Consider the following 23431-nt stretch of genomic DNA (forward strand, 5'->3'; position numbering starts at 1 on the left):
CCCGAGGGCTCCGATAATCCTGCAATGATTAGCAGGGGCCACGGGGTCGCTGCGAACCACTCGGTAGGTTGGTCCGTTGGCTGTCGGCGGGCGGGCGGGCTGACCAGGCCAGCAGCCGGAGGAGGGAGGGAGGGAGGGAGCCCCGGGACTGGAGCTGTCTGTCTCCTTTCATGCCAGCGCCAAGGAAGGGAGGCTGTTTGGACTCACCGATTACTCACCAGCCTCCCCCTTTTGTCTGCCAGCCCAGCCTGACTCTTAGAGATTGTGAATAGCTCCATCCAGTCTGGGAAGCGAGCTGGACAGCTGAGCCAGGCAGAGCCCAGAGCACCCAGCAGGCCCATGTTGAGGCTGGAGCCCTCCCCTGGGCTGGGGGGCCACCGGCCTGGCCTCCTGCCCGTGCTCCTGGCTCTCCTTGGCATGACCTGGGCAGAGGTGCGCCCACTCCAGCTACAGGAGAAGCAGGTTCCAGTGCCTGGAGGTAAGGGGCCGCGGGGTGAGGAAAAAGTGGAGGAGCTATGAGCTCTGCAGAGGGTCGCAGGGGGCTTCTGGAAGCCAGTTCCCAGGCCTGAGCCCTGGGCAGGCTGGTGTGATTTAAAGAGCCACCCTCGAACAGTCCAGGGGCCGGAGATGGATGGAGGCGGCTGGGACTGGGGCAGAGGATGAAGGGGAGTGGGCCCGGGCCTGGGGGTGACGGAAGAACCCTGGGAGCCTGCAGCAGGGACCCCAGAAGAGACTCAGTGGCCGAGAGGAGCCCCAGCCAGAGGGGCCGCTGCGAGCCCAGGACCCCTCTTCACACCTAGCCCCCAGGCCCCCATTCCCTTCTATCACCCCACCCCCAGCTCTCAGCCTAAGGCTCCTTTACGCCTACACCTGTCTCTCCGTCTCAGCCCCGCTGCTTTCTCCGCCTCTCCCTGTCCCCCCATCCCTCTGCCCCGGGTCCTCCCATACACACCCACCATCGTCCTGTCCCATCTCAGGTCTTGTTCCATAAGTGCAGGGTTGCATTCTCATCTTGCCGTGGTGACGCCCGCCCCACCGCCCAGGGGCTGGGCCCGGGTCCCACTGTTCGGGTGGCCTGACCGTGTCTCCCACCCCAGCCCTGAGCAAGAAGGAGAGCTTCCTGATCCTCTCCCTGCACAACCGCCTGCGCAGCCGGGTCCACCCCCCTGCAGCCAACATGCAGAGAATGGTGAGTACCCCCAACCCGGGCTGGCCAAGGGGGCGACCGAAGGGGCAACCCTGAAGAGGACTGAGGAGGCCATGCCAGTGCCAGGTGCCCTTTCACCTGGCAGGGTGGGGAGGCGGCCAGCCAACTTGCCCGCTCTGGGGCCATGCCTGGTTGTCGGGGGGCGGGGTGGTGGTGGAGGGGGGCCGTTGCTTCCTCCTTCCCCAGAAAGGCAGTCCTTGGGCTTTTCCCTGCATCCCTTCCCGTTGCCCTGGAGACCAGAAGCCATGGAAAGAGCTGGGGTCCCCTCCTCCAAGAAAGAGGAGCATCACAAAAGAGTCCCAGCGGGATGGGAGGCTAGTCGGGGAGGGAGAAGCATCCTGCTGGGGGTGGGAGGGGTGAGGCTTGTGTGTGACCAGACCCACTGCTTCTTCAGCAGTTTGTCTAGGCGACTAGGAGGGGCCCCCTCCCCAATTCCCAGCTCATTCACTGGGGGCCGGGGAGCGGGGTATAGGGTTTCCCACCACTCCCTCGGGGTTTCAGGGTTGGAGGTGTCATCCTAGGGCCCAGAAACACTGCCCCGTAGTATGGGACCCCAGCTGCCCCCTCCCATGGTAACAGTCGAGGGAACGAGGGAGGGGCAGTGCAGGGCAGGCAGGGTTCCCCATGACTGCTTCCCATAAACTCCTCTGAGGCTGGCGCAGCGGTGGCGACCTTGAGAGCTCCAGGGTCAGGTTCCCAGGAGGTGGGGGTGGGGTGGGCAGGAGGGGGGTCGTCTCTCCCCCTTTCCCTGCTCGGCGGCGGCTCTGCCCCTCCTCAGGCCCAGGTCCTGGCTCTCATCCCCACACTCCCAGCCCTAGTGCCCAGTTTGAGGCTGCTCCAGTCAGTTTCTACACTTCCCATGGCCCTGTTGCCAAAGTCTTAGAAAACAGCATTTCATAAAAAATGCAAGTGGAGCCCCACCACTCAGCCTCTGTCACACCCACAGCTTTGGCCCTGGGCACCCCAGTGGAGGCTGAGGCCCCTGGGGGTGGTCCAGGCTGCTGAGGCGCCCCACGCAGTCCCCGCTGCTCCCAGCTCCAGTGCTCATCAGCAGTAAAATGACAACCACCATCTGCCCCAGCTGCTGCAGGTCAGGCCCTAAGTGCAGCACTTTTCTCTCTGCATCCATTTAATCGTCACACAATCTTACCCTATGGGTACCTTATTATCTGTTTGTTTTGTTTTTTGGCCACACGGCACGGCTTACAGGATCTCAGTTCCCCGGCCAGGAACTGAACCTGGGCCATGGCAATGAGAGCCTGGAATCCTAACCACTAGGTCACCAGGGAATGCCCACCTTATTATCCCATTTTACAGAAGGGTATGTTGAGTCTCGTGGAGATTAGGAGACTGCTGGAGGTCACACAGCTGGAATGAGGTGGCTGGGCTGGACCAGGGCATGACAATCGGGTGACACATGTCATCCTGGTTGTTGAGCCCCCTGTTTCAGAGGACGGGGAGCTGTTGGATGGGGGTAGGGAAAAGGGCAGCTGGTACATGGTGGGAAGAGCAGATTAGGCCCACTCCAGAGAACTCTGCTTGCTGAGACCAAAGCGCTGAGGCCCTGGAGACCTTTTACACCCTCTCTGGTCCTGACTCCCAGCTGGTGCCCCTGTGTACTCCAAAACCAGATTTAGGGAATAAGACACAGCGGTATGGCTGCTGCGACTTTTTGCATCACAGAAGGGAAGCTAAGAGGGAGCCTTTCTGACAATGGCCAGGGTCAGTTTTACCTAACACGGAACCAGTTTGAAAGGCTTGGGCACTATCCAGGGCTCCCATTACCAGACGGGAAAAATTACGGCAGAGGCCCATCCTATCACGTGGGCTGGCACCTCGCGCCCAGGAACACCCATTCCCCCTTAGTGGGCGGGGCCTGAGGGTACCCGCCACTGGAGTCAGAAGGACTGAAGCTGTCAGTCCTGGGTGGAGCCGGGCTCTGGGTGGGGGGTCCAGACAGGGCAGGTGCTTTTCCAACACCACCTTGGAGCGCCCCTTGCAGGTCCTGTCTGACCTTCCCTGGCCCCAGTGAAGTCGGTGAAAGCAGCTCAGAGCACTCGAGCAGCCAAGCAGGACCCCTATTTGGGCTGGGGTCTCTTCTCTGCAGGACCAGCACCTCTGGATGTGCTGCTGGGGGGGCTGGATCACTAGGGCCTGGCCCAGGGGCCCCCTGCTGATGTTGCTGTTTGTGCTCCTTTTCCCCAGGACTGGAGCGAGAGCCTGGCCCAACAGGCCCAGACCAGGGCGGCCCTCTGTGGCGCCCCAGCCCCAAGCCCAGCCTCTGTCCCCCGGGCTACCCCGCAAGTGGGCTGGAATGTGCAGCTGCTGCCCATGAGCTCAGCGTCCTTCATCCACGTGGTGGGCCTGTGGTTCTCAGAGGGTCAGCAGTACAGCCAAGCAGCGGCCGAGTGTGCCCCCAATGCCACCTGCACCCACTACACTCAGGTGAGGCCCCTGCCCTGCTGGGCTGGTTCAGAGGTCTGCAGTTTGTCCCAAAATTGGTGGTTGCTTTTCCTCCCATTTGTTTAGTTTTACTTTTTTCAGCTTTAAATATGAAATATTTCAAACCTAAATCAAATAGCGGACGCCTTCTTACCCACTACCTAGCATTAGAAAATGTTAACTGTATTTGTTTCTCATCCTCTTAAAAGAACAAAACTAAGCGTAAGCCCTCCTTCTGCCCTTCCTCTGTCCCTCCCCAGAGGTAACCTTGCTGAAGTCCAGGTAAAACACCCCTTGTTTCCTTTCTTTCCCCCTCAACAAAGTTTGTTGAATGTCTTCTCTGTAACTGGCATCGTTTATGTACTAGGATCCAGCACTGGAAAACACAGGCAAAATCCCAAGCATGTTTTTCTTTTCTTTTTTTATGGTTACTTTTATGTGTCAACTTGCAGGGTAGTGGGTGGTGGTTGTTGTTGTTTTGCATGACATTAACATTTATTTATTTATTTGTTTGTTTGTTTGTTTGTTTTTGGCTGCGTTGGGTCCTCGTTGCTGCGTGCCGGCTTTCTCTAGCTGCAGCGAGTGGGGGCTGCTCTTCGTTGCGGTGCGCAGTCTCCTCATTGCGGTGGCTTCTGTTGTTAAAGAGCACGGGCTCTAGGAGCGTGGGCTTCAGTAGTTGCGGTGCATGGGCTTATTTGCTCCGCGGCATGTGGGATCCTCCCGGACTAGGGATCAAACCCATGTCCCCTGCACTGGTAGGCGGATTCTTAACCACTGCACCACCAGGGAATTCCCTGTTTTTCTTTTCTTTTTTTTTTTTTTTTTTGGATGGTAGTTCCCCGACCACTATGGAACCAGGGCCCCAGCAGTGACAGGACCAAGTCCTAACCACTGGTCCCTCAGGGAATTTCCCCAAGCATGTTTTACTACCTTTACTACACATAGAAGGGTTTTGATACATTTTCTACTTGTGCAAATGGGTTGTGTGTTATTAAATCCTACCTAAGTGCTCTCTCTGTACATCTTCTTTTGCAATTTGTGTTTATCACTTCAGACCACATTTGTAAGATTTATTTCCATTGATCCGAGCATGCATGTGTGATTCACTATGAATAAACTGCAATTTACAGGCATCTGGGTTACTTCCACTTTTTTTTTTTTTTTTACTATCCCAAGTCATACTGAAATGCATAAGTCCTAGTTCCGGTCCTCTTGTACATATGTGTCCAGACTTTTTCTAGGACACACTTGGAAGGGGAATGGCTGGGTCAGAGGGAGCACGCACCTACAACCTTAGTAGCTATTGCCAAAGTGATGTCGCCAAGTCTACTCCTGCCCACAAACCAGTTCTCACTCCCCATTCTTACTCTATTCATTAAGGAGCATTGTCAGCTCCTTAATTTTTGCCAACTCAAGGCTGTGAAATGCTACCTCATTCTGTTTTTACTTTGCATTTCCCTGATTACATGTGGGACTGAGCCTCTTTTCTGTTCTTTTCATTGCCTGTTAATTTCATCTTTCCCTTATTAATTTGTAAGCATCTTTGCTATATTCTTTGTACTTTTTGTTGGTCATATTGGTTGCAGATACTTTTTTTCTAATATATGGCTTGTATTTTCTCTTTATGTTATCTTTTATAAGATAAATCTTCCAGAAGATTTTAATATTAATGTAGTCAATTTTCTAATTTTTCATTATAGTTCATCCATTTGTTGTATCATGTTTAAGAAATCCTTTTCAACTCCGACATCAGCAAGATATTCTTCCTGTATTTTCTTCCAAAGTTCAAATGTTTTCCTTTTTTTCATACTGAAGTCATTAAGCCATCTAGTGATGTAGGATTTAATTTTATCTCTTTTTTTTACTTCTTGTATTAAGCACTGAATCTTTCCCCCACAGACTCTAATGCCACCTCAGCCATATACCAAGCTCACATATCTACAGGGGTCTGCTGCTGAGTTCTCTCTTCTATTTTGTTGCTTTTTTGTTTACTCCTGCATATATGTGCTTTAATTATTATGGCTTTACAAAAAGTTTTGACAGGAAAATCCCCCATGTTATTATTATCATTCAAAAATTTCTTGGCTATTCTTGATTCTTTCTCCTGAGTCTTTCATATGAATTTAATAAGTAGCCTTTATCAGGTTACAGACATTTCTTTCTAATCTAAGTTTGTTAAGGATTTTTAAAGTCATGAACAGGTTTTGTGTTTTATCAAATGCCTTTTGTGCATCTATTGAAATAATTACAAGGTTTTTCCTTAACTATTTACAGTGATGAAATACATGAATAATTTTTGTGTGTGTGTACAAAGCTGTTGCATGACCCTACATCTTCCTGGTCACATATTTTAAACATTTTATTATAGAAAATTTCAAATATATACAAAGCAAAGTGATATAATGAACCCCCATCTACCTATCATCCAGCTTCAACAATTATCAGCTCACGGTTTCATGACTCATATTTATTTAGTTATTTATTTATATTGAAGTACAGTTGTTGTACAGTATTATATAAGCTACAGGTACACAATATAGTGATTCACAAATTTTAAAGGTTATACTGCATTTATAGTTATTATACAATACTGGCCGTATTCCCCATGTTGTACAATGTATCCTTGTAGTTTATTTTATACCTAATAGTTTGTAGCTCTTACTCCCCTACCCTTATACTGCCCTCCCCCCTTCCCTCTCCCCACTGGTAATCAGTAGTTTGTTCTCTCTGTGAGCCTGCTTCTTTTTTTGTTATATTCACTAGTTTGTTGTATTTTTTAGATTTCACATATAAGTGAGATCATACAGTATTTGTCTTTCTCTGTGTGACTTACTTCACTTAGCATAATGCCCTCCAAGTCCATCCTTGTTGCTGCAAATGGCAAAATTTCATTCTCTTTTATGGCTGAGTATTCCACTGTATATATGATGTGATGTGAAATAAAGCAATGTAGGGTGTGTGTGTGTGTGTGTGTGTGTGTGTGTGTGTGTGTGTGTGTGTGTGTGTGTTATTGTTGTTTTTAATTAATTACTATATTTGGTTTCCTAAATGCTATTTGATAGTGAAATTGACCTCTGCTTTTCTTGTCTCATACTGCCCTCACCTGGTTTATATTAATCTCATAAAATGAGTTGGAGGTTTTGCCTCATTTTCTGTTTCCTGGAATAGCTTCTATAATATTTGCTGTAACTGTCCTGTAAAACTATTTGGGCCTTGTTCTATTTTTTGATTGTTTTGTGCGCATGTGTATGTATCCATGGATTTTTAATTACTGATTCAACTTTTAGAAATGGTCGTAGATCATTTCAGATTTTCTATTTCTTCTTGCGACAGTTTTGCCAAGTTCTATCTTCTAAGAAACTATCCATTTTATATTTTCCAGTTTGTTGGTCCTAACTGTTAATTATTTAACAGAGATTTTAAAGTAGAATTAAACAGATTTTTTAAATGTTTCCTGTGTCTGCAGCTATGTCCTTTTAAAATTCTCAATTGTATTTATTTGTGCCTTCTCTCTTTTGTTCTTTACCAGTCTTCCCAGAGGTTTGTTTATTCTAAGGAATCAGCTTTTTGTTTGTTTTCCTTCTCTCTTTTTTCCACCCATCCTCAACCTTATTCTTCTTTTTATTAATTTCTGCTCGTTTTTTTTTAAATAAATTTACTTATTTTTTATTTATTTATTTTTGGCTGCGTTGGGTCCTCGTTGCTATGCGCGGGCTTTCTCTAGTTGAGGAGAGTGGGGGCTACTCTTCATTGCAGTGTTCTCATTGCAGTGGCTTCTCTTGTTGCGGAGCACAGGCTCTAGGCACACAGGCTTCCGTAGTTGTGGCACGCGGGCTCAGCAGTTGTGGTTCACAGGCTCTAGGGCACAGGCTCAGTAGTTGTAGCACATGGGCTTAGGTGCTCCGCAGCATGTGGGATCTTCCCGTAGCAGGGATTGAACCCGTGTCCCCTGCATTGGCAGGCGGATTTTTAACCACTGTGCCACCAAGGGAAGTCCTTCTGCCCTTGTTTTTATTATTTTCTTTCTTCTACTTTCTTAACTCATTAATTTTAACTCCTTTTTCTCTTCTGGTATATGCCTTTAAAGCTATCAATTTCCCTCTAAACTTTGTTAGTTACATCCCATAAGTTTTGGAATTTAGTGATTTCATTGTCACTTAGGTCTATGAGTTTCCTATTTTCCATTATGATGCTGTCTTTGATTTTGAAGTGTATATTTAAATTTCCAAACTATGTTTTCTCCTTTACTTACTTCTAAATTATTTCCTTGGGAATTCCCTGGTGGTCCAGTAGTTAGGACTTCACGCCTTCACTGCTGGGTCCTGGGTTCAGTCCCTGGTCAGGGAACTAAGATCCCATAAGCCACGTAGCCAAAAATTTTTTTGAAAAAATTTAATTAATAGTAACAGTAAATTATTTCCTTTACATTCTATTGCATTGAATTCACAGATTGTGTCCTGTAGGATGTTGGTTACTGAGTATTTATTGAATCTTGCTTTGTGGCTTAGTGAGGGGTCAGTGTCTGCAAAAGTTCCAGGCACTCCTAAAAAGAATGCATATTCTCTAATTGTTGGACACATAGGTATGACTACATGTGCATTTCTCCCCGCCTCATGCTGGTCATTTTTAGTGGCTACCAGAGTTTGCTTGGCTATTCCTGTGTATTGACCTTTTGTGTTATTTCCAAGTTGTCACTGATTCTAAAACTCTAAATCTAAGTTTTGAATACTGTTAAAGACCTGTATCTGTTAGCTGTTGCTGCATGATGCACTACTCCCAAATATAGCATCTTAACGATTCTGCAGCTTGGCAGTTCGGGTTGGGCTCAGCTGACAGTTTCTTCTGGTCTTCGCTGGGCCCACTCCTGCGACTGCAGTCAGCTGCTGCGCTGGCTGGGAGTTGGCTGTCTAGAGTGGCCTCAACTGGTTCATCTCTGCCCTATAAGGTTCTTCAACCTCCAGCAGCCTTGTTCACGTGGTGGCTGAGCATGAGAGTTCTAAGAGAATGAGTGGAAATTGTAGGGTCTCCTGAGGCCTAGGTTTAAAATGGCTCAATATCATTTCTCCTGCATTCTGTTGGCCAACAGAAGCCACAGGGCCAGCCAGATTCAAGGTGTGGGAAAGAGATTCCTCCTCTTGATGCAAAGAACTGCAAAGCCACATTTTATAAAGAGGGGGCTGTCGGGAGAAGTGAAGGGTTGTGGCCATTTTTTCAGTCATCACAAGGCCTTTGATGTCCAAGTCTTTCTTTTCCCACTCTCCTCCACTACCCACAATCTCCCTTCCCTTCAGGTATCTGCTGACCCTCACCTCCCGACCCAGAAGGCCTTTCTAGACTATTCCCACCCATCCTTATATCCCTGCCCAGCACAGCTACTGCTCCTGGGGTCCCCAGGGAGGTGACAAAACTGTTTATCTGCTTGGTTTGGGGCAAGAGCTGTGTCCACCCTTCCCAGGAGAGCATCATCTAGGCTGCTGGTCCCCAGACTAGGAGTGGGGGGGCCCATGAGAGGGTTTCTGAGCCACTGTGTCTCCTGCAGCTCGTGTGGGCCACCTCGAGCCAGCTGGGCTGTGGGCGGCATCCCTGCTCTGGGGCCCAGGCTGAGATGGAAGCCTTTGTCTGTGCCTACTCCCCCGGGTAAGCCTCCGCCATGGCAGCTGCCCTGCCACCCCCTGCTGGGCTGCGGGGCAGGGGGTGCTGTCACCCAGGGTGAGACACTCACCCACCCACCCACAGCCCTTTACCCCTTGGTCTGCACCCCTGCTGGGAGAGGGAAGGAGGAGGAAAGGGAGAGGGTGCAGCAGTGGGCAGCACCCAAGATTCCGGCCACGCAGAATGTGGCTTCTTCTCAGATGCCCCTCCTGGAGGCGCCACCCAGCGTCCAGGGCATCTGCCCAGTATTAGTTTGGAGATCATCTTTTCTTTCCTGGGAAGTCTCCCTGTCTCACCCAGCTCCCTGCCTTCCTGGCTGGGCCGGAAGGAGCTGAAGGGGCTGGTGGGGAAGGCAGCAAGGCCCAAGGCCAGGTCCTTCTAGCCTCTGCTGCTTGCTCTCACAGAGGCAACTGGGAGGTCAACGGGAAGACCATCGTCCCCTACAAGAAGGGCGCCTGGTGTTCGCTCTGCACAGCCAGCGTCTCGGGCTGCTTCAAAGCCTGGGACCACGCAGGGGGGCTGTGTGGTAAGTGCCCCACCCTGCCTGCCTCTAGCTGGGGCAGCTTGATCTGGTGATCCTGGAGGAGGCTGGCAGCATCCTGAGGGACTGTCCCAGAAGCCCTGGCCCTCAGCACTCAGGGAGGCACCTGCCTGGCCTGCCGGGGAGAGGCGCCCTCTCAGCGTTTCCTTCTTATCCGACCAGAGGTCCCCAGGAACCCATGTCGCATGAGCTGCCGGAACCACGGACATCTCAACCTCAGCACCTGCCACTGCCACTGTCCTCCGGGTTACACAGGCAGATACTGCCAAGGTGAGGAGCACCTGGAGTTCTGGACTGTGACCACGCTGGGGGACCCAGGGAGTGATCCTCGCACAGCATATCCTCATCCAATAAGCATTCACTGAGCACCGACGGTCTGCCAGACCCTGCGCTGTGCAGGGAATTCAAAGTGAAATCAGATCGGCCCCTCAGGCTCTGGGATGGTGGGAGGAGGACAGTATCAGGATCCAGAAGTGCATTCCTTTCCCACTGTCCCCCACCCCCCAGCTCTGTGACCGTGAGCAGGTCCACTCCCAAACCCCGATTTGTATCTCTCTACATGATCAAACCAAAGATGCCAAATGTGGCAGCAGCTGGGAGCCCTGATGGGTTCCATCTCTGGGGGGCGGGGGGTGTTCTTGCTGTGGTCGGCCATTCTGCGCACATCCGTGGCCTGTGAGGGGCAGCCTGGGGCCCAGTGGCTGCCAGCTGAGTGCCATCCCCTCCCCTGCCCCATCCTGGCAGTGCGGTGCAGCGTGCAGTGCGTGCACGGCCGGTTCCGGGAAGAGGAGTGTTCCTGCGTCTGTGATGTTGGCTATGGGGGAGCCCAGTGTGCCAGTGAGTCCTGCCGCATAGCCCCCCGACAAGATGAGCCCCTCCCAGGACCCCCTCAGCTGGTGCTGGGTCCGGCTCGGACCAGCTCACAGGAGCCCATCGTACGCACCTCTTCCCCATTCCCCGATCAGTGACGTCACAGTGGTAGCTTGAACTTGGCCATGGTGGGGGTCTTTACACCACCACAGAAATGGCAATGCTAAAATCATAGACTTTTTTTTTCTTTGAGGGAGAGCTGGTTGTTACACATTTACCAGCACACCACTGACCCCAACCCCCTCTCCTGCTTGGTGGCCAGAGGAAGGGGTACCTTGAGCTTAACATCCTGGCAGGACCGGAAGGGTAATGATTCTGAGGTGCCCACACACAAAATCAGGCTTCCCTCCCCACAGCCAAGGTGCACTTTCCCTTCCACACCTGTGACCTGAGGATCGATGGAGACTGCTTCATGGTGTCTTCAGAGGCAGACACCTATTATGGAGCCAAGATGAAATGCCAGGTAATGGTTGGCCCCTGCCTTCCCAGGGACCAACCCCCTGGGTTCTTAACAGAGGGACCCTGGGCTAAGAGATGAATTCCTTTGACTTCTCCTGACTCTCATCTTTAGTATAAAGCCGGGGTTATAACTCAGAGGTCCATGGAAGCCAGGAGATCACTTAATGAGCTGAGGGACCCAGGGACAAGGCCCCACTCAACCCCCATCTAAGGGGCCATCCTGACTCAGCTCGAGCTGCTGGCTGCCAGGCAGGAATGCAAGTTCAGGGAGGCCAGGACCTGGAGTTTTTCAAGAGAACCAGAAACTCAGAGTTTCACTGAGCTCTCTCAATTTATTAATGTTGGCAACCAATTCAAATGTATTAAAGACACTGAGCAGGTGAAACAAAACCCTTCCAAGGGTGGGACCCTGACAGAGGAGCTGTGGGCAGGGAAGAGAAGGCAGACTCTGCTCTAAGAGGCAGGAGGCTTTGGGGGGCTGATGACAGCCCAGCCAGCACACAGATTGGACATCCCTGGCCACGGTGTGTGGCAGGATGGAACGGAAGGGCTGGCCTGAGCTCTGGGGCCAGCATGACCCGGAGCGGGGGTTACAGGGAAAGGGCGGGGTGCTAGCCCAGATTGACAGCCAGAAAGTGCAGGACATCCTCGCCTTCTACCTGGGCCGTCTGGAGACCACCAACGAGGTGACCAACAATGACTTTGAGACCAGGAACTTCTGGATCGGTGAGTGCCTGGCTGATTGGTGGAGGGGGGAGGGATGCAGTGAGTGTGGGGCTGGGATGCCTCACACTGCTCCAGGAATCTGGGCCGTGGAAACCCAGAGCACCTACCAGCGGGCAGTAAGGGCGTGGTGAGGGCTTGGGGCCCAGAATGGGGCCAGTAGTCAGGCTGGTGACTCCTTTCCCTGCAGAGAGAGCCGAAGGGAGGGAGAGCCACCAGAGGGGCTGGAAGTGCTGGGAAGGGGGCTTAAGGGCTGGGGGTCGACAGGCATTGGGCAGCAGGCTCTGGGCTCAGGCCCTCATCGCAGGGAGCCTGGGCTGCCAGTGGGGCCCAGGGATCTCAAGTGTGAGGCCAGACTTGGCTGCTGTGGCTCAGGGCTCACCTACAAGACCGCTAAGGACTCCTTCCGCTGGACCACCGGGGAGCACCAGTCTTTCACCAGTTTCGCCTTTGGGCAGCCTGACAACCAGGGGTGAGTCTGGGGTGCCCTCCCTCCCCTGGGCCCACCTTCTCACCTGGGCCTGCTTGCTGAGCCCTCAGACACCACTGAACAACCTCCACCCTGCCTGCTGCTTGGCTGAGCGCCCTGAGGGTCTGGGCCTTACCTGGTGCCCAGGTGCCAGGAAGTCCAGGCGCAGCTGGGTGTGGGCCCAGTGCTGAGATGAGGTACATCCCTGACCTCCAGGGGCTCACATAAAAGAGAGGGAACCCAAGAAGGCTTCATCCATCCACAGTCCCCATCATCCCTCCAGCTGTCTCTCCATCTCTCTAATATCTTTCCATCCCTCCCCCCAACCGTGCCCCCTCTGCCTGTATCAATACACTGATTCTGCCCTCCTTAGCTGGTCACCCACCTGCGTCCACCCGTGCACACATCTGCCCACTGGCCCGCCTGCACTGAGGCCCAGCCCTGGTCTTCAAAGCCCAGGAATGCCCAGGGCAGGGGGGAGGTGGTCAGGCTGTGTGGCCACCAAGGCTCCAAATACCCCGCCCAGTTCTCCTTTGACCTCCTTGATGGCAGCTATGCCCAGGCCCATGGCCCATCCCTAGAGGAAGCTGGCTTGGTGGGCCCCCAGGCATACCTTCTCCTGCTGGGAGGAAAGATGTGGGCCTGTCTGTTCCAACCCCCCTGCCCCCACCCGCAGTGGCAGGCATGTCTGAGGGCTGCAGCGGCGGGTGGAGCTGTCCCCACTGCACACCGAGAAGAGAGGAGCTGCAGTGCTCTGAAGAGCAGGCATGGAGCTTGGGGCTGGCTCCCAGAAGCCCCATATGTGGGATGGGGGCACCCAAGAGGCACCTCCCTAGATGCAGGTGGCCCACTGTGGGGGAGGATTTAAGGACTCATAATTTCATTCCTCCACCCTGAGCACTCGACAACCTTGGCAGGTTTGGCAACTGTGTGGAACTGCAGGCATCGGCCGCCTTCAACTGGAACGACCAGCGCTGTAAAACCCGCAACCGTTACATCTGCCAGTTTGGTGAGGGCCTTCCCACGGCTCCCCTCCTCTGGTCCCTGTCCCCTGGGGATATCCAGATGAACAGTCTAGAGTGTCTGAGCACACAGGGCCACGAGGACATCCTGCTCAGGGCCTCGCTGCACCTGTAGGCCCCTGAAGCACAGAGAGGGAGATTGGCCTGGGCTCAGCCGCGCAGGGGCAACACCAGAACTATAGCCCGGCTGGGGATTTCACCAAGGCCCCTTTCCTCCCGTCACTAAAGCTGCCACATGGGGACCCATCGGGTTCTTCAGCGTTCCCTGATTCCCTAGAGCACAGTGAACTATGGTGGCGACAGAGGTGAGACCTCGACCAGAATCAGCCCCCAGCAGCACCTGCTAGAAGGATCTGGAGCTGCAAGTGGGATCATGGCTATTTCTGGACCTAGTGCAGCAGGGTCCCCATCCCAGGACTGCCTGGATTGTCACTGACCCTTGTCCTGTCCTCTTCCTTTCCAGCTCAGGAGCACATTTCCCGGTGGGACCCAGGGCCCTGAGGCTCACTCAGGCCTCTCCCCTGCCAGCACCTGGAGGCACAGCCCTACTTGCCCTCCTGCCCACCTGTTTAGAACAAGGGCCGGGCTAGGACTGCAGGCCCAACAGCCAAAGAGGCCTCAGACCTTGCAGGAAGCGGGGCGGGGGGTACAAGTGAGGCTGATGGGGAGCCCAGTATAGGAGGAGGGGAGCCTGGGGTCCCCCAGCCTGCTTTTGAGTGGGAAGATGGGTCTTAATTAGGCACTGAAACAGGAGTCTGGGGCAGTGGTCAGAAGAGACCACTCTCCATCTGGGCTGGACCCTCTGGGGCAGACAGAGGTTCCTTGCTGCCCAGGATGCACCCCACAAAGGATTAAACTAAGTTATGGATCAGCTGGACTTGTGAATGCTCATTGTGAAGGGGAATTCAGACAACCCAGAATGATGCCAGGAAGACTGGTTTCCTCCCAGCCACCTCGGTCCCATCCCTGCTCACCCACATGACCCAGGCCACCCTCTGGAGGTTTTCAGACTCTCAGTCCTGAATATGCACAGATTTAGAAGCCTTGTTTGTCTGCATCCCTCATTTCCAGCTCCTCTCACCATTGCCTCTGTCAGCTTTGTGTCTCTGTTCACACCTCCTCCTTTATTAATTATGCTTGCTTCGACATGTCTCTGCTTTCTTTGTGATAATCTGAACTGGGGTCTGTTATGGCCCCATCTCCTCCCTCTCCCTATAGTGGTGAGAGGGTGAGTCCAGGCAGGTGCAAGACTGGGAGGTGCTACCATTAGTGTCCAGAATGCACACTGTTATGTGCGAACATTGAGTTGCTTTGCTGGTTGGAAGTATCAGTACAAGTGTGGCCTGGGCCCATGGAACTGGGAGAAGCAGATCAGTCACGGTTCTTGGTTGCAGCCAATAGAAACATAGAAACAGCTCTGTCTAGTCATGGCAGAAAAGGAATTTATCAAAAGGGCAATGATTTTTAAATGGACAAAGGACTTGAATAGACAGTTCTCCAAAGAAGATATACAAATGGCTAATAAGCACATGAAAAGATGTGCAACACCATTAGTCATTAGGAAATCCAAACAGAAACCACAGTGAGACACCACTTCACACCCATTAGGATGGCTGTTAGCAACGAAACAGACAATAACAAGTGTTGATGAGGGTGGGGACCCATTGGAACCCTCATACATTGCTCGGGAATGTAAAACGGTGCAGCTGGTGAAAAATAGTTTGGCAATTGTTCAAAAAGTTAAACAGGACTTACCTGGTGGCACAGTGGTTAAGAATCCACCTGCCAATGCAGGGGATGCGGGTTCGATCCCTTGTCTGGGAAGATCCCACATGCCACGGAGCAACTAAGCCCGTGCACCACAACTACTGAGCCTGCGCTCTACGGCCTGCATGCCACAACTACTGAAGGCTGTGCACCTAGAGCCTGTGCTCCACAACAAGAGAAGCCACCGCAATGAGAAGCCCACGCAACGCAACAAAGAGTAGCCCCCGCTCACCACAATTAGAGAAAGCCCGCACGCAGCAACGAGGACCCAACGCAGCCAAAAATAAATAAATTAATTAATTAAAAAAAATTAAACACAACTACCATATGACCCAACAATTCCACTCCTAGGTATGTACCCAAGAGAAATGAAAACAAGTGCTCAAATAAATCCTTAAAACACAAAGTTCATAGCAGCATTATTCACAATAGCCAATAGCCAAAAGGTAGAAACAACCCAAAAGTCCACCAATGGATGAGTAGCTAACAAATCGTGGTGTACATATGCAATGCAATATTAAATCAACCATTAAAAGGAATGAAGTACTGATACATGCTACCAGGTGGACGAACCTTGAAAACATTTTAAGTGAAAGAAGTTAGTCACAAAAGGTCAAATATTGCATGATTCCACTTATCCGAACTACTCAGAAAAGGTAAATCCATAGATGCAGAGACAGGTGGTTGCCAAGGGAAACAGGAAAATGAGGGTATGGGTTTTATTCTGAAATGATAAAAATGTTTTGGAATTTAGATAGAGGTGGTGGTTGTACAACACTGTAAATGTATTAAATGCCACTGAATTGGTTAATTTCACGTTATGTAAGTTTCTTTTTTTTTTTTTTTTTAAGTATAATGGTTGGTCACAGGATCCTAGGGAGAGTGAGAGAGACATGCTGGGGGCCTATGTAGCCAGAAATAGTGCTCCAAATTCTGCTGCAAAGCCCATCTGGGTAGACTCCCATGCCACTGCTGCCAGGCACAGGAAATGCAGAGCCTACTCTGACAGCAGTGACACAGGAGCCACCTTTATGGCAACTAAGGTTGGCAATCCAATGCCCTTCTGAGCCTCTAACACCCCAGACACCAGATTCCCATTCAGCTGCAGCCTCTCCCATCAGCGCTCCTGGCGCTACAGCGCTTCCCTCACCAATATATTTCTCAGTGCCTCGGCAAAGGTCACGCTTGGGGCCGTCCCAGGGTTTCTAGGTTGGGGTGTCAGTGAGCAGGTCCTACCTGAAAAGTCCATTCCAACCTTCTCATCTGGAGGCGAGGGAGCCGAACGCCGCAGTTCTCCATGTTGGTTCACGGGCCAGCAGCATCGGCATCACCTGGGAACTTGTTAGACGAGCAGATTTTCAGCTGCCCCAAACCTAATCTGAGTTTTAACAAGATCTCCAGCCCCTTCAGATGCAGGCTTAGGTGTGAGAGCCACTGGCAGAGGCAGAGTTGGGGTCTAAAGTCAGGCTGCCTGAACTGGAGGACAGGCTCTGCCGCTTACTAGCTGTGTGACTTTGGTCAAGTCATTAACACCTAGGTGGACCCATTGTCCCAGTTTGCCTGGAACTGTCCTGGTTTTAGCACTCAAAGTCCCACATGCTGGGAAACCTCTCCATCCTAGACAAACCAGAACAGTTGGTCACCCTAAAACATCTCTCTGCCTCATGATCCTCTTCTGTAAAATGAAGATAATAAAATGAGTTAATACATTAAAGTGTTTGAAGCAAAGCCTGGGGAGAGTAAACACTGATGAATATCAGCTGGGCTGAGCCAGCGCCCTCATTTCTCAATTCCTCCATCAACAGTAGACTATCTAAACTTCATTTGTTAACTCAGTAAATTTGTTAAATAAATGAAGTGCTTAAAACTGTCCCTGGCAGAGCAGTAAATGCTCAGTAAGTTTTAGCTATTCTTATTCGTATTATTATTATTATCAATTAGCATTTAGCTAATGTTATTCAGCCACAATTGAGTCCAGGCTTTAAGCAAACATCAGAGCAAACAATTGGAACCATCCCAGCCACTCAAGGTAGCCCCATAGAATCCTAAATATCGGTATGTTCAACCAGACTTCCCTGGTGGTCCAGTGGTTAAGACTCCACGCTCCCAGTGCAGGGGGCCTCGGTTCAATCCCTGGTTCAGGGAACTAGAGCCCACATGCCGCAGCTAAAGATCCCACGTGCCACAACTAAGAACCGGCACAGCCAAATTAAAAAAACAACAAAACATTCAACCCTATTTAACATTTTCTTCCTTCCCCACCCTCCACCCTCAGAATCCATTCCCAGATCATTTTGCAGGTTTTGTCAATATAAATTAGCAAAATCTCATGGTTCTTCTGGTGTTTCAATATCTTCCTCCCAGATTTGAAGTCATCGGCCCCCTGGAGCCTGCTGCGACACGACTTGTTATTTAAGTCTGGAGAAAATGAGGGGTGAGGGGGTAGGACACACAAGTGGTCTCCTTCAGGGCAAGGTCATTACAGAGTGTATTTTTCTAAGGAAATGCTAGCTGCTGGCCTGGTTGCACATGTGCAACGGAGTGGGGGAACCCAGGCTGAGCAAGGCCCTGCCACCAACAGCACATGGCTTCCCAGCTCACCCAGGGCACTGGCATTCAGGTGGCCAACTTGGGAAGCAGGAGGGCTGATGGTCACTTGGACGATACTATGGGTCAGGCATGAAAGTGGTGCACATCCCGCCCTCCCATTGCCACTGGCCACAGCTCAGCCATGCAGCACACTAACTGCGAGGGAGGGTGGGCAACTCCCCCTAGATGTGCGCCCAGGAGGAAAGGGATCTGGGTTTGGCAAAGAGCTAGTGAATTTCTGCTGCCAGGACCTTCAGAATGACCAAGAAGAGTCCCTTTGGCTGGCAAAGGAACCTCTAGCAGTGGGGGTCCTGAGTCTTCCACACCCTCCCGCAAAGCCCTCCACTCTCTCTGCTCCCCACTCTCCACTCTTTCCCAGTTAGAGACCCAGAGAGGGTGTGAAGCCACCTCATGGTGTCATTTTATAACCACTGATTAAGCCTTAAGTTTGGGTTGTAACTCTCTCAGCCTTGCAGCCACGAGGTATAAACATTCCCTGATTTTCTAAGCATGTCTTGAGCCGCAGACTTGGACCTTGACCTTGTCTTTCCCTTATGCTGTTGGTGCTGTTAGCACACAGCCTGCCCGACAGCCCTTGACGTCAGGGTAATCTCTATATGCTTCTATGGCAAGAGCCACCAGGTCCCGAAAGCCTTGCCCTTGATGGGCGCTTTGTTCTGGGGACCACAGGATTAACTGTCTCGCCATGGCATGCTGTGGGCTACTGGTGTCCTGTCCCTTAATACTAGCTGGATTTTCACTGTCCTCTGGCCACTTGCCAGGCTTCCATCACCCCCATTTCCCACAGGGCTTCTTGTTCCATCCACCTCTAGTCCTGTTTTTGTATCCATCAAGGTTCTTAACTGTAAGCAACAGAAACTGAGTCTGGTGACTCTAAGCAGTAAAGGAATTTGTCCAAGTTACTGGTTAGCTCCCAGGAGTTCTGGAAGGTCAGAGGATCAGATCTGGAAGAGACCTTACTGCCTCTGCTGGGCACAGATGCCACAACGGGCATCACCAACGAGGGATGGAGGTGCCATCACCTTTGAAAGCCGGATATAGCTGCTGCCACTGCCGCCATCAATTGCTGAAATGAGCTTCTCCCACTGGCAGCTTTACCTTGAAGTTGGGCACGTGGTTCTAATTGGAGGAGCCACGTCATGTGCCCAGGACATTGCTGCAAGGGAGGTTGGGAAAAGGAGGCAGAAAAGGGCATTTTCAGCTTCTTTCAGGGAGGCAGCCTCTGTCTTCAAGCTGGGGGATACCTCTAACACAGGAATGGGACTCCGATGTGGGACAGGCAAGAGAATGACTCAGGTCCACTGCAAGAAGCCACTTGGTACACCTGGGCCCCTGGCCTGCAGCACTGGCCCTGTCATCCCACGCTCTAACCAGGGGCCTCGCCAGCCTTTGGAGTCTGTGCAGGGTAAGGTGGGTAATGGAACATCCCCGTACAAAGGCAGTGTGGCCTGGAGGTCCTGACAGAATCAGGCTATGCTTGTAGCCGAGCCTACCAGTAAGTGTCTTTCAGCAAGTCCTCTAACTTCTTGGAACACGTAGAGATTGCCAGGCAGGCGACTGAGACCTCATTACTCCTCTCAAGTGGCTCTCCATGTGACCCTGGGCACATTCGGTAACCTTTCTACAAGATGGGGAGCAGCTACCCTGCAAGGTTGTTGTGAGGATTAAATGACATGATGGATGTAAGTTTGTAGCACAATGCCTGGCAAATAGCTGGAATTCAAGCACTGTTAGCTGCCCACTGCAATTTTAATACTGGGGATGATACAATTACCCTTTTCTTTCTTTCTGGGAGCTCTTTGCAAATAAGTGAACTATTTTGTATCCATCTCATGAATTCAGGGTGGATGTGTCTGGGAGTCAACTCAGGGAACTCTGGGGACCAGTCGTTCAATATGTCCACCCCCTTCTGCTCCTCTCCTTTTTCCTTATTCTTGTCCTTCCGTCAGCTTGGCCTCTCTGTTTCAGCCTTCTTCTGTCTTCCCACCGGACTGCCAACCTCCCCATCCTTGCATCATTCACTGTCACTCACTATGACTCCCATTCATTAACTGTCCTACCCATGTTCCGTGCAGTCACGCACTCACAACTTGGGGGAATACAGGAGGGTGTCCCTTAGGAAATCTGTCTGGGAATCTTTGTGAGAGGTGAAGATGGGGCAAAGACCTCCACCCCATTTCCTGATTCTTAGTCCCTATGGTGGTTAATTTTATGTGTCAACTTAATTGGGCCATGGGATACCCAGACACTTGGCCAAGTATTATACTGGGGGAGTCTGTGAGGGTGTTTTTGGATGAGATTAACATTTGAATCAGTGGACTGGTAAGTTTCCTCCTTTTGTAATAGATTGAGTAATGCGGACAAGAGCATTTGGTCTTTCCAAGAAGAAGAGGGAGAGGATAAGGGAAGTAACAGCAGGAAAGAGTATACAGTCCTGTTCTGGTCATCCTGGGAAAGCTGTCTCCTTCAGCGGCTGTCTGCTTCAATTCCTGGTGAAATTTGATTCAGAGGTCTCCAGCACTTGATTATATCGGACTGGATGTCAGTTGGAGCCTTCTTTAACTGTGAGATGTACACCCAAGGCTTGAGTCTCAGGTTTGGCTGCCATCTGGGTAGTGAGGAGGACCTGGTATAGCCCCTTCCAAGGACATTTAAGGGCAGTCTTTGTTCTTACTGATTTCAAATCAGAAGGGTGGGAGAAAATTGGAAACAGTTTGGAGATTTATAGTCAGATATTTGTGGAAGCTGGAAGAGTTTAGAATCCAGTTCAGCTTACAGCTGTATAAAAAAACCTTGAAACTTTATCATTAACAGGACAAGAATCTAATATCTACAAAGTTGCAAATACAATTTCTCTCTCAATAATTATTACCCTTTTTATCAAAGATAATCATAGTAAAACTAATTTGTTTGTAGTAAATTTGGCTTGATTATTTACAAAAATACAGCAAGAATAGTGATTGACCATATAAGCCCCTTTTTTTTTTTTTTTTTTGGCCATGCAGCTTGAGGGATCTTAGTTCCCCAACCAGGGATTGAACCCGGGCCATTGGCAGTGAAAGCACAGAGTCCTAACCACTGGACCACCAGGGAATTCCCTCATATAAGCCCTTTTTAAGATTACTTTGCTGGAACCTTGTAAGCAAGGTACTAGCCTGATTTTTGCAAGCAGTTCCTTAAAATTGTCTGGTCATACCTGAATCTATGCATATCTCTCTTTATTTTGATAATCCAGTCAAAGCCTTCGTAATATAGCCAATATTTCCAATTGTTTTCTATTACAAGGAGAATAGATGCTTATTGAACTTATGCAAATACATATATTGTCATGAAAAATAAGAATATTTAATAAGAGTTTCCAAATTCTGGAGGAATCAATTAGGGAGAAAAAGATAATGTTTCTTCTTTGTTTACAAAGGTGTATTTTACCAAATTGCTGTAGGTCATAGATGTTGAAGAGAAGTTTCCTTAAATCTGGAAAAGTAAAACACTGGAGAACCAGCATAAAAAGTCATAAAAGTTACAATCATCCTCATTAGTTAATTTAGTGTCCTGTAACTAATTCTTGTTGATCTTGATCTTGGGTTAGCAGCTTTATGAATCAATCAGTTTTTCATTAAAGTTTTAGAAGTTTTTACCAGTTCAGCATTATGATCTTAAAGTTATTAGAAACCTACATTTTAGGGACTCCCCTGGTGGTCCAGTGGTTAGGACTCTGTGCTTTCACTGCCAAGGGCCCGGGTTCAATCGCTGGTTGGGGAACTAAGATCCTGCAAGCCGTGTGGCATAGGAAAAAGGGAAAAAAATTGTGAATCACTACATTGTACACCTGTAACTTATATAATATTGCACATCAACTATACTTCAATTTTTTTTTTTTTTTTTTTTTTTTTTTTGCTGTATGCGGGCCTCTCACTGTCGTGGCCTCTCCCGTTGCGGAGCGCAGGCTCCGGACGCGCAGGCTCAGCGGCCATGGCTCACGGGCCCAGCCACTCCACGGCATGTGGGATCTTCCCGGACCGGGGCACGAACCCGTGTCCCCTGCATCGGCAGGCAGACTCTCAACCACTGTGCCAACAGGGAAGCCCTATACTTCAATTTTTAAAAAAATTTTTAAATAAAAAATAAGGGGGCTTCCCTGGTGGCGCAGTGGTTGAGAGTCCGCCTGCCGATGCAGGGGACACGGGTTCGTGCCCCGGTCCGGGAAGATCCCACATGCCGCGGAACGGCTGGGCCCGTGAGCCATGGCCGCTGAGTCTGCGCGCCTGGAGCCTGCGCTCCGCAGCAGGAGAGGCCACAACAGTGAGAGGCCCACGTACTGCCAAAAAAAAAAAAAAAAAAAAAAGAAATTGGGGATGTGTATATCAACTATACTTCAATTAAAAAATAGAATAAAAAAAGAGAAATGGGGTATGTTCTTTTAAATAAGGATTTCTACTTGGCTGTAAATTTGAAAAGACAAGGCAACAAAGTATGAGCCTATCAACAAGTGATTATAGCCTGGCACTGAGAAGTTATCACTGAGTGTGTCCAGGGCAGAAAGGGTGGTTGTTCTTGTATTGGCCTTTTCAGCTGGCTGTAAGACCCTTTTGTTGCTCCATTTACTCTGATATAAGAGCAGTTGCTTTCAAATGTGTTGGATCATTCCACAGTAAGAAATATTGTGGCCCAGCGTATACTTACGTATATAAAAACATATAAGTAACTGAAATAAAAGTTAAATAAACTGTATTTCCTATTTTCAGTGTATGTCAAGCATGCACTCTATTTTGCATTTTATGAAACTATTATCTTCTACTTATATACAAATAAACAAATCTATAATAAATTTATCTATAAATTATAGATAAAATTGAAGATATATATTATTAATTTATCTATGTAGGTACAGACAATATGTACATGTTCTATTTCATTAAACATTAATCAAATTCACCAATGGTCTGTGATCACAATTTGAAAAACAAGAAGTTACAATAAGTCCTGGGGCTTCCCTGGTGGCTCAGTGGTTAAGAATCCGCCTGCCAATGCAGGGGACACTGGTTCGAGCCCTGGTCCAGGAAGACCCCACATGCCGCGGAGCAACTAAGCCCACAAGCCACAACTACTGAGCCCACATGCTGCAACTACTGAAGCCCGCGTACCTAGAGCCCGTGCTCCGCAACGAGAAGCCATCACGATGAGAAGCCTGCACACCACAACGAAGAGTAGCACCCGCTTGCTGCAACTAGAGAAAGCCCATGCACAGCAATGAAGACCCAATGCAGCCAATAAATAAATAAATAAATAAATAAATAAAAATTTAAAAAACAAACAAAAAAATACTAGGAATCACACGTTTTCCCCGCTTTGAACAGAAAGGGTGACTTACCAGAAAGCTTCATGAAAACAAATTCCAATAAAGCTGGAGAGTTCAAAATGCAGAGAGAGAAGACCTTGGATTCAGGAAAAAACTTACCTTCAAACTCCAGGGTTGACAAGAAAGCAGTGAGCTCAATGAACTCCATGGGTACCAACACCTGCTTGCTCACCAGCCTCCAAGTCATTAGAGGGCATCTCTGGATCCCACTTCTGACACCATGCAATGTCAACCTTTAAAATAAAACATCCAGTTATTTTACTGGCAAAATAGGTTTACTCAGAAATAACAGAGAATTGCAATTTGGGAC

The 23431-nt window shown here is 49.9% G+C and overlaps 1 protein-coding gene across 2 annotated transcripts; it reads left to right on the forward strand.

Moving 5' to 3' along the window:
* The first annotated feature begins 221 nt into the window (after positions 1-221).
* CLEC18C (C-type lectin domain family 18 member C) lies at positions 222-14016 on the forward strand. 2 transcript variants are annotated; one of them, XM_082606940.1, is made up of 12 exons: positions 222-478; positions 1098-1189; positions 3413-3652; positions 9189-9286; positions 9706-9827; positions 10005-10112; positions 10587-10679; positions 11069-11175; positions 11768-11897; positions 12270-12366; positions 13281-13372; positions 13849-14016. In XM_082606940.1, exons 1-12 carry the CDS (start codon positions 340-342, stop codon positions 13884-13886), a joined length of 1356 nt encoding a protein of 451 aa, XP_082463066.1. In that variant the 5' UTR covers positions 222-339; the 3' UTR covers positions 13887-14016. The 2 variants fall into 2 exon arrangements, with proteins under 2 accessions (XP_082463066.1, XP_082463067.1); XM_082606941.1 differs by lacking the exon at positions 3413-3652.
* The last annotated feature ends 9415 nt before the right edge of the window (positions 14017-23431 follow it).

This window comes from Mesoplodon mirus (genome assembly GCF_964341445.2).
Source record: "Mesoplodon mirus genome assembly, chromosome: 19".
Classification (NCBI taxonomy): domain Eukaryota; kingdom Metazoa; phylum Chordata; class Mammalia; order Artiodactyla; family Ziphiidae; genus Mesoplodon; species Mesoplodon mirus.

Coding starts and splice junctions, on each gene's coding strand:
- CLEC18C (XM_082606940.1), top strand. CDS start 340: ATGTTGAGGCTGGAGCCCTCCCCTGGGCTGGGGGGCCACCGGCCTGGC. Junction 10,680..11,068: donor TGGGGGAGCCCAGTGTGCCA/GTGAGTCCTGCC, acceptor CCCTCCCCACAG/CCAAGGTGCACTTTCCCTTC. Junction 13,373..13,848: donor CCGTTACATCTGCCAGTTTG/GTGAGGGCCTTC, acceptor CTTCCTTTCCAG/CTCAGGAGCACATTTCCCGG.